General features: G+C 37.0%; 1 protein-coding gene across 5 annotated transcripts in view; it reads right to left on the reverse strand.

Annotated features, from left to right (window-relative positions):
• The window catches only part of LOC106879963 (caspase activity and apoptosis inhibitor 1), a 155,371-nt gene that overhangs the window by 7,302 nt on the left and 136,472 nt on the right, over positions 1–11,597 (reverse strand). For 4 of the 5 annotated variants that reach the window (XM_052971132.1, XM_052971131.1, XM_052971130.1 and 1 more), the window contains exon 7: positions 6,889–6,952. In XM_052971132.1, coding sequence (XP_052827092.1) covers positions 6,889–6,952 — 64 coding nt within the window. Of the gene's footprint in view, positions 1–4,725; positions 4,968–6,888; positions 6,953–11,597 lie in introns of those variants that run through there. The other variant, XM_052971133.1, reaches the window with a different exon arrangement.

The raw sequence follows: 11,597 nt of genomic DNA on the forward strand, positions 1-11,597 counted from the left end.
TGCTCCATGAATAGGGCATTGGTGAGGTTGAGCAGGCATTCCACCTGTGCGAGCCGTGTACAGAGATGCTGTCAGTAAGGTGAGGGTTGGCAATGAGTACCGTGAAGAATTCCAGGTAGAGGTAGGGGTCCACCAAGGTTCTGTCCTCAGCCCCCTCCTTTTTATCATAGTCCTCCAGACAATAACAGAGGAATTCAAGACTGGGAGCTCCTCTATGCTGATGGCTTTGCACTAATTGCTGAATCACTATCAGAACTAGAGGAGAAGGTTCAGGTGATGAAGCAGGGACGAGAATCGAAGGGCCTTAGGGTCAACCTAGCTAAAACCAAAGTTCTAATAAGTAGGAAGGTAGACAAAACACAAACCCCTTCAGGTAGATGGCCCTGCTTGATCTGTAGAAAAAGTGTAGGTAGAAACTCTATAAGATGTACCCAGTACAAGCTATGGACACATAAGAGGTGCAGCAATATCAAAGGCAGGTTAACTAGGAAGTTAGTTTTCGCATGTGGCAGATGTTCAGGTGCAATAAACATTGAAAATATGCAGAAAACAACTTCTGTCTCATTCCAGGGAGAAAAACTAGAGGTAGTTGATAGCGTCCGCTATCTGGGTGACCAAGTTAGTAGTGGGGGTGGGTGCGCTGAAAGGGTAGCTGCTAGAATAAGAATAGCCTGGGCGAAGTTCAGAGAGGTCTTACCTCTGCTGGCGACAAAGGGCCTCTCGCTCAGAGTAAAAGGCAGACTGTATGACGCATGTGTACGAACAGCCATGCTACATGGCAGTGAAACATGGGCCTTGGCTGCTGATTTGGCAGTTCGATTTGGCCCCATGCAACTTACTGCTTTGTTGGCTTGTTATAGTAACATAGCACGTCAGGCTCAGGCCTGAGCCTGACAAGCTGTTTTTGCAATGAGGTTACAAAACTTTAAATTGCATGGGGCCTGAATCAAACTGTTTTTAGATAGTAATATCCATAATTCCTACTAAATGTGTTGAGAACCTCTTTCTTTGAATTGATGTGATTATTGTGTTTCAGTTGTGATTCTGTCTACAAGATGGTATGGAGTAATTTAACGGGAAAATTGGCTACAGATCAATAGTGTATTACAGAGAGATGTTTGATACAATAGGACATAAGAAGTAGAAAAATAGCTTAAAGTTTCTAGCTGAAGAATGAAAGGAGTTATTGACTGAAGACCTCAAGAGCTGATGTATCCATCTGAAGAGAGAAAAGTGAAATCGGACAAAACTGTGAAAAGCACTTGAAAGTTACGACTTTCATTTTCTGAATCATGATAATCTATAACCACTTCTGTAACCTAAGACACACACCTGATAGGTTCCAAGTTAGATTTTTCAGGTAAATTAGTTTTATTCTCTGAGCATAACAATAAAATTGCAACATCTCAATGGCAAGACATTCTCAATACCACTTTCAATAGATATCTGCATATTGGTTTCTACTGTGGAATCAGTTGGATTAAATTGCAAGGTGAAATACTTAAAACGGAATTATACATCATCAAGTCCTCTTAAGTACACATATAAGGAACCTCAGTTTACAGTGACACAAACTAACTTTACACCTTTATTAGCCAATCACTATTCAATGTCACTAATAGAAAGGTTCTGTCCTCAAGTTGTATCATCAAACAAGAGTGTCCTAATAAAATGACAAACATAGTCATTGCTCCAAAAGGGATCCATTTCAGGTCAATGTTTCTCTTCTTATTTACTGGCAAGACATTTTCCTTTGTACAAACTTCAATGGTAAAATTTCCTCAACAGAATAATTCATCACAAACAAACAGTGAAACTATTATATTAAAAGAAGTAATTAATCAATGAATGCAAATTCATGAATGAAGACATGTGCACACACACTGAAGAAGCAAGAGTAGACAGGGACAGAGAAATGTTTGCACATTGACTTAGACTGGACAATGTTTGCTGAGGTATGGGTATCAGAGTTGGAGGAGGAAATGAAAAGACATGGGGAAAGAAGTCTAAAGGCTATATAGACCAGATGACAAATGTTCCAAGATCTGGAAAGAGATGTTTTGATGTCTCATTTTATGATCTGTTGACATAACTTAGTGTTATAATAGCGTAGAGCTGTTTGGCTCTAATGTTACCAATTGCATTAGAGGATATGGTCTTGCACAATAGGTGGGAGACATACAAAGAAGAACACATTTATACATAATTTCTCGCTAACTATCTATCTAGCTCTCTTTTTATCACACACACACATAAACCGAAACACATACAGAAGTATAAGCGCAATGTTTAATATGACAACTTTGCATGGAAGATTAATAACAAAGAAATACAGAAAGAAAATTCAAACTATATATATATATATATATACAAAAGAAGAGAGATAGATAAAAAGATTCAGAAGCAGAGAGAGAAAAAAACACACTGATGGATGTATGAAGTTGCATCTGTCTAGATATCCATACATCATATATATATATATATGTATATGGGTATGCATACATATATATATATATACACACACACATACATACATATATATATAGGCATGCACATATGTACATATATGTGTTTGTATGTATGTACCTTTAAAATAAATGCACTGAGTGAAAAACAAAAGAGAAAACAAGAAAAAAATCCAAATAAAAAAGAAACATACTACTCATCCCAACACAGTTCTGCCCCTTACTCCACCCCAATTTCATAAAAGGGAGGCAGGATGCATGTGCAAAATATAGAAACAGATAAAAAAAGAAAAAAAATCTCAGAATTTTTGCAGAAAACCTATTTGTGTCAAACTTTGATGTATGTCTGTGGTACAGCATTCTCAAGGTGGATGTGGCATTAGCTCATTTTGAAATGTCTTGTCAACCTTTATCCACCTTATTTCTATGCATACAAACACATACATGCACACATAATACATACATACTTAATATGTATATATACACAGGCACTTATTATATATACAAACATACATATATATAAATTTATAATACTTTGTGTATAGGTGTATGCATGTATAGACACATACATACACATACACATAATACTAAGGTATATAATTCTCATCATCATTATTGTTTATATGTTCATTTGTTTGCATGTATGTTGGTGTGCACACACGAATATAAACATGCATTCATGGATGTTTTATAATGTCAGAAATACAAAACAAGACAAGAGAATGCAAGTAAAAGACAGAGACTAATGTAGCAGCAGTATGGCCAGTGTTGCAGGAATTAATATAAATATATACTTTCCACTAATATGAAACTTTTAATAGACATATGCTTACATATACATGTATACAAAAGTAAGTATATATATATATATATATATATATATATATAGGGGGCATTATTACAGAAAATAATAACGCCACACAGTGGACTTCTCAAAATAACCACATTTAGTACCTAATGCGAGGAAAAAACAACCAACAGAAGACGACCAACTTTCTTTTAAATAAAGTTTATTTAAAAGAAAGTTGGTCGTCTTCTGTTGGTTGTTTTTTCCTCGCATTAAGTACTAAATGTGGTTGCATTTGTCAAACTGCTGAATAAACACATACACATACACACACAGAGTCAAACCAAATATTAAAAATAACAAAACAAAAGAACGCAATTTATTAGCTTGACACTCAGTCGAGGTGGGAAAAAGAGTGGGATTTTTACATTTCAAGCATAGCTCCTTGTGAGAAAGAGGAGAAAGGAGAGATCCAGAGAAAGAAAAAAAGACCAGGAAAAGCACGTGTGCATGTGTGTGTGTGTGTATAATTGGAGGATATGTTAACCTCGTGAAGGGATGGTTGCATCCAAGGAAATACTAGTTCAACACCTAGAATTGTTGGGGAATGAAATTCCCTTAAAACAATAGGTATATATTAAGCATATAGTTTATATCCAGTTAAAAGAAAATTATTTATTATTAACAAATTGGTCATCTTTGCTTCTTACAGCTATTTCAATTAATACTCAATAATTTAATTATAAATTTGTACATTAAATTTGCATTTACGTGACATGAGCATAATTTCATCAGAGAAAAAACAAACGATGTACCTTGTGATGTTATATTTGGACCTGTCAAGTTGCTCATGTCACATAAATGCAAATTTAATGTACAAATTTGTAATTAAATTATTAAGTATTAATTGAAATGGCTGAAAGAAGTGAAGATGACCAATAGGGTTGTATGTGCACGTGTATTCACTTTTCATGTGGAAACAGCTGCGTGAATTGCTTCCATATTTGGGATGCATGAATAATTTGACCTCGAATACATAACAGGGTCTTCAGTTTATTTTTTTACTAAAACTAAATAATATTGCTTTATATATATGATTCACTTCTTTATAAAGATTTCTCAATGTTAACTTCTGGCATTGACATAGCAATGGCGAAATTTTCTATTTCCATTTGTGAAATCTCTCACTCTGTATTTTAATGTTTTCATTTCAAGTTTTAATTTACTATTTGCAAACAACCTGTTTCCATTTGCAAAATCTCTCTCTATTTTAATGTTTTCATTTCAAGTTTTAATTTGCTATTTGCAAACAACTACGATACATTACTGAAAGAAATGTTTACTAAGTTCACAAATTTAAATATTCGGTAAAAGATAGTTTTTAATGAGCTTTTATTTATACAATTTTTATCATTCCATGTTTACTTCAGTCATTGTTCGCAATGTTATCTCTCTCTCTCCCTCACGCATACACACTCCAGGTTTAATTTCATTACTACACAAATAGCACATTAGAATGAGGTTCTTCTGAAGGGTCTCTGGAGTAATTTTACATGACAGGGTCCATAGTTCAGAAATGAGGGAATTTCTCTAGGTCAATCAGCTACTTCTTCACACAGAGAGATCATAGCTCCAGTACTGTGGACATGTGATTAGATTGTTGCCAGAAAGAATTACAAGATGGATTCTTCAAGCTGAGCCAAGTGGCAGGAAATCTAGGGACAAACCAAGAATGAGATGATTATGATTGGATAATATCCATAGTCTCAGTTGATCAATGCAAGGGAATCCAGCTGGAAAGTCTAATGACAGTTGCTTCAGAGAGGACTCAATGGAGGAGATGGCTGAGGACACTACCACCATGACTTTCCCTGGAAAAGTGGGCAGAGAAGATGGATGGAACATAAAATGCTATTACATGAGAAAACCTGTGGATGATCCTTGCAATTAATTCTTGATTATTTATTATTATGGAAAATAAATACTACCTGTAAAAGAAAACAATGTTCAGCATGTATCTCCTCAGCTCGGTTTTAAAATTATTGTCCAAGCCAGGTCTCATTACTGTGTGTAACAGAATTGGAATTAGTATTTTAATTCAACCACAGAATGATAATTTCCAAATAATATAAAGGTTATAGGCTGTTATCTAGGCTAATTGGCACTATCACATTCAAAATAACAAAATTATTTTGACTGTAGGAAACTGTGCTGAGATGGTTTATATGACTGAGGGATAAAATCAGTAACAAAAATACTGCTTTTAATTCACTGCTTTTTAAACCCACTTTTGTAGTCATAGTTTCGACACAATGAAGCATTAGTCGGAGACCCCCTTTGGTCATGACTGACTATGGGATTGCACCTAGAAAGTTACCCTCCAAGGCACAAGTCCGGGCTAGGTTGTTTATGGAAGACTAACAGTCACCCATGCATACCAGCCTCCCCTCTCCACGCCGCTGATGTTATCCAAGGGAAAGGCCGATATAGCTTGGCATCAGTGACATCGCAACTCATTTCTACAGCTGAGTGAACTGGAGCAACATGAAATAAAGTGTCTTGCTCAAGAACACAACATGCAGCCCGGTCTGGGATTCGAACTCACAACCTCACTGTCGTAAGATCGACGCTCTAACCACTGAGCCATGTGCCTTCATGAAACATTTGTACACACACACAAACATAGAAAGGCAGGCACATACTTTAAGTAAACAGCATCCCACCCTTATAACCGTATCATGCTGAAGGCTCTAGATCTCATGAAAGTACCAAAGTTAAGGCACTAATGAACCTGGTTAGTACTTAGAAGGGTACAACTTTAGGAAACCAGTCTGCTGTATTCTCTTCAAAAGGTAGCAAAGAAGGAATATCTTACTCCAATTACATCCTATCATCTTTAAAATTGAAACAACACATGGAATAATGTAGTCCTAGGTGTACTGTGTCTCAGAAAAAAAAAAATAGATGAGTGTGATCATGGTTGGAACATTTAAGATTACAAATCATCTACATAAAGAGTTCATTTGGTGGAGGAAGTGGGGTGTGTGACTAACATACAACACCAATATCATCATTATCGTTTAATATCCGCTTTCCATGCTGGCATGGGTTGGGCGGTTTGACTGAGGACTGGCAAGCCAGGAGGCTGCACCAGGTTCCAATCTGTTTTGGCAAGGTTTCCACAGCTAGATGCCCTTCCTAACACCAACCACTGTGAGTGTAGTGGGTGCTTTTTCTGTGCCACCGACATGGGAACCAGTCAAGCGGCACTGGCATCAACCACCTTCGAATGATGCTTTTTACATGCCACCAGCACGGGAATCAGTCAGGTGGCACTGGCATCGACCATGCTCGAATGGTGCTTTTTATGTGTCACCAGCACTGGCATCAACAACGTTTGAATGGTGCTTTTTACATGTCACCGCCATCGGTCATGCTTGAATGGTGCTTTCTACATGCCACTGGCACGGGTGCCAGTTAGGAGGCGGCATTGGCATTGGCCACACTCGACAACAATAATATGACTACTGCCAATAAAAAAAAATCCTAACATTGGATATACAGATGTAAAAAGAGGGGAGGGAGGACTTCTCTCATTCATGTGACTTTTAACAATGTACAGTGTCTGCAACTTACCAGTTCTACCTCAGCTGTTGGTTTACATACAACACTGCTTGTCTTGCTAACATCAGCTAATACTCTGAAACATAGATAACATAAGGTAAGTGTCCTATCAAACTGTAGAGGGCTTCATTCTGTAGCACACAGTAAAGGTTGTTTTCCCCATTCCTCACTCATTCTCTCTTTTTCTCCAACATTTCTCTTTCTTTAGATATATATAATCTGTTACTGTCAGTTTCACACATGCCATGTGAATAAAATCTACAACAGCCATCTCAGAATGGTACCAGTTCCATCATATACAAAGTACATTGTTTAGGGAAGTAGAGTAATTTATTAACACAATTCACTTCAGTTTGGTAAGTTTTAATGCATACAATGTAAAGGGGACAATCACTTATTTTTAGACAATATTCTTAGTCTTAGGTATACCTCATGCACACAGATGTGTATACATAGGTACTATGTACGTGTACATAAGCAAACATACATGTGTTTGCATATAATACGTGTATATGTGTATTGTTAAGGTATTATTTCTGTCACATTTGCTTTTCCTAACTTTCTTGCAGTTGTGTCTGTTCGTTATTGGTTTCGTTAATGATTGAGAGATATTTTCACTTATTTTCTATGGTTTTTCTGTTTATATGTTACCACGTTGTTTGCTTAGATTTTGATATTCTTATTTAATGAATCTGAGAGAGAAATACACTTTCCTTAATAACTAGAGAGGATGCTGCATATTCTATGCTATATGGCAAAAAAAAAAAAATAAATAAATAATAATAATAATAGTAATCTGAAATCAAGGCATAGAGATTCTTGCTAAATGGCAAAGAATCTGTCAGTAAGAGACACCAACAATTCTTTCAACAAAACAGTTTCTTTTTCTTTCTTTTTTCCTCAATCCAAAATGATTTCAACAAGAACTTGGTAAAAATATGGTAGGAGTCAATGCAATGCCAAGAACAAGAGAAATAGAAGAATTTGCAAAAACAGTTTAGGATGAGCAACAAAGGCATTACCAAAGAAAGGACTGGTCATAGCAACAAACCCAATATCTGAACAGCTGTTGAAAGCAATAACAACAGAAGTAATGCAATTACTGGAAAAAAGAAAAAAAGAAATGGAGGTACTAGGCCATGGTAAAATTCCAAAGTTCTGGTATATATATTTAATCAGGCCACATATGCAAACAGAGAGGTTTAATGAGCCAGAAACAACTAAGTGATGGTGGGGAAACCACCTAAAAATCCCAAACTAAAGAATACATAAATTCCATAACTATCAACCAATAATCTATCTTCCCTTAACCTGCAAAAATTTCGACAGTAATAATACAGAATGTAAATAAACATCTGTGGGAGTGTGGGGAGAGGGATAACATGTTTCTAAAAGAGCAGAAAGGATACTGCAATGGCTCACATGGCAGTAAAGACTAATGCATGTAAAGGATAAGAGATAAAAGATAAAGGCAACTGAAATGAAAATTAATTAAGAGCACAAATAAAGTGCAAGACAAGGCAACTGAGATATGAGAGAATTACATCAAAGACGGATATAGAATTACTGAAAAATGAACGAGAGACAGTGCTCAACAAACGAAAATGAAAGACGACGGGGTGGTGCTATGGCTATGGCCTCTAACTGGCATTATGTTGGAGAAAGGGATCTCTTAGCTTCTTGAAGCTTTACTTTGATCATCTGCTCATGGTACTGATGTTATGATATTTCCCATAATCCTAATTGCTACATATTGCGGTGCTCTAAAACACTGCAGATTCTGGAGTGTAGTGTTGTTTTTGCTACCTCTTCATCTATCCACAGTCTCCTTTGCTTCATGTGCTTTCTAAACACTTTTGGGCAGGGTACTTCAAAATGTGAAATGCACAATGCAAAACATTACACAAAATTTGTTAGTGATGTTGATAACTACAGGCAAAATTGAATATAAGGGGAAAAAAAACAAAGTGTAGGATGGTGGAAGGGTCAAGTGGGAGAGCTGTAAAATTTTAACAATCCTTTAATCCTGTTCCTCTGGAAACAACGCAACGCAACCACTAATCACACCATCGAAAGAAAATAAGGATTTTAAAATCACAATGAGTGACAGGTTAAAAATACAGAAAAGACTACAACAGAACAATAATATAAATTAAAGAGAAGACATTTTTGGTTGGCAACATCATTGTGGAATATATTTGTTAGATCATGAAAGAAGTAACTGGTGACACAGATGATGATGATGATGATAATGGTGGTGGTGGTGGTGATGATGAAGATGACTTTGTTGATGGTGATTTCGGAGATGTTAGTCATTATAATGATAACAATGGTACTCATGGCAGTGGCAATGAAAGCGATTATATATGGAAATGGTGGTGTAGATGGTATTGTCAACTATGTTGATTACAACGCAGTAGGTGATGGTGATGATGACTGAGTAGGAGGAGGATAGTCTCATAGCACTGACAGTAAAATAAAGAAACTGTTATTAGTTGTGGTGGAAATGATGATAAAGGTGATGATGATGAAGAGGATGTGGATGTGGATGCTAGCAGCAATATTGAACATAACGCTGAAGGCAATAAATGATGACGATGATGATGATGATGATAATTGGTAACAATCTCCACATATAGTGAAAAGTCACAATAACATGAATGGTGTGATGATGAAGAAAACGATGATGATCATTATCATCATGGTGCGAGGAAGTGAACCAGTACTGACAGCAATGTGCATTATAGGGATTGCAAGTGCACTAAAAGGCATGTTGAATATATCATAGTCATGCATCAATGGAATACAAAGTGACATCAATGCAGAAACGGTGAAGAGGGGAGAGGAGGGGATGGGTGTCAAAAGATGTACGGAGTCATGAAACGCAGTGCAACACAGTGGGAAGGTGGGGGATAAAGAGTGATAACTATTAGAATTTCATGAGATCCATTCCAGTATGTATGCATATATATATATATATATATATATATATATATATATATATATATATATATATTATCATCATCATTATAGGTTTAACATCAGCTTTTCCATGCTTGCATGGGTCAGACAGGACTTGGTGACCCAGACATTCTACATTCTATAGTGTAATGCTTTTCTAGTCGCCAATACCCTCCTGCTTCTAAGCAAGATAACATTACCTCTAGTTCTTCAAACATGACCAGCTCATGATTTTCTCAGACGATTGCAGGCAAATGACACCATTTTTCTATCATTGGCGGATATGTTTACAACCAGTGAGCAGATATGAAGACAAGAAGTTCTATACACACACACCACACACACATGTGTGTGTGTATGCGTGTTGACCATGTCACCAACAGTTTTGTTTAACATTCGCAGGTGAATTCATCATTAGCCAACTGTCAATCTCCTTTCATACTTTCACAAACTTACCTGTGCAGCCTTGTTTTTTAGCCCCTATCATCCTTTAAATCCACCTTCTAGTATGTTCCTCCAAAATACACAAGCCAATCAACCCAGAAACCTCACTGAGCCCAAGGACCATATCTTGCAAGTTACTCGGTGACCTCACTAGTGCCAGCGAATGAAAAAAGCACTCAGAATCCTCTGTAAAGTGGTTGGTATTAGGAAGAGCATTCAGCTGAAGAAACCATGCCAAAGCAGACTTTGGAACCCAACACAACCTTCACATATCATCCTGACTATGCCAGTATGGAACATGGAAATTAAATGATGATGATATCTGAGACACACAAACACAGATATACGAGGTCTGATGAATAAGTATCTGGACTGTTGCTATAGTAACAAAGCTAAAGCATGCAGAAAGACTGACCTTGAACTCTGCTGTGCACGACGTTCTAGCTCGCTTCTGTTGTTTACAGCAGTGCTTGGAAGGAAGGTGTGTAGCATGTGATCATCGCATTGACCATGACAGAGAAAGTTGTCAAGGTGTGATACCTGCTCAGAGGCCTACGCAAGGTTGCAGAAAGTCTATGGAGTGGAGTGTATGAGCTGCACACAAGTGTATGAGTGGTTCAGATATTTCCAAGATGGCCAAAAAATGTCAATATTGACAAACATTCTGGGAGACCTACAACCAGCAGAATTGAGAAAAACATCGCAGATGTATGTGCAGCTGTGAGAGGAAATCGTCGAATCACCATCCGTGAGTTATTAGAGGATGTGCAGGTTAGTTACAGTTCAGTTCAGTCTATTATCACTGAAGATTTGGGTATGAGACGTGTGTCTGCTAAGTTTTTGGCAAAAAGACACTCGGGTTTCAGTTGCACAAGATCTTCTAGACTGACCGTGTCTAAAATGATGAAAACTTTTTGTATGCTTCTGAGCAGGTATCACAAAGCTTTTAGCAAAATTTGATGCAGATTCTCTACTTAACTTTCTTTGTCATGGTCAATGCGACGATCACATGCTACACACCTTCCTTCCAAGAACTGCTGTAAACAGCAGAAGTGAGCTAGAATGTTAATACTTAGTGCACATGCACAGCAGAGTTCAAGGTCAATCTGTGCCAAGTGGCTTTACTCTGCATGCTTTAGGTTCGTTACTATGGAAACAGTCCGGATACTTATTGATCAGGCCACATACATACATACATACCATCATCATCACTTTTACCTTCACATTTTTTTTTCATGCCAGTACATGTTGGAGGAGATTTATTAAGGCAGTATTAATTATATGGCCGGATGCCCTTCCTGCCACCAAACCTTCAT

Source organism: Octopus bimaculoides, chromosome 10 (genome assembly GCF_001194135.2).
Source record: "Octopus bimaculoides isolate UCB-OBI-ISO-001 chromosome 10, ASM119413v2, whole genome shotgun sequence".
NCBI lineage: Eukaryota > Metazoa > Mollusca > Cephalopoda > Octopoda > Octopodidae > Octopus > Octopus bimaculoides.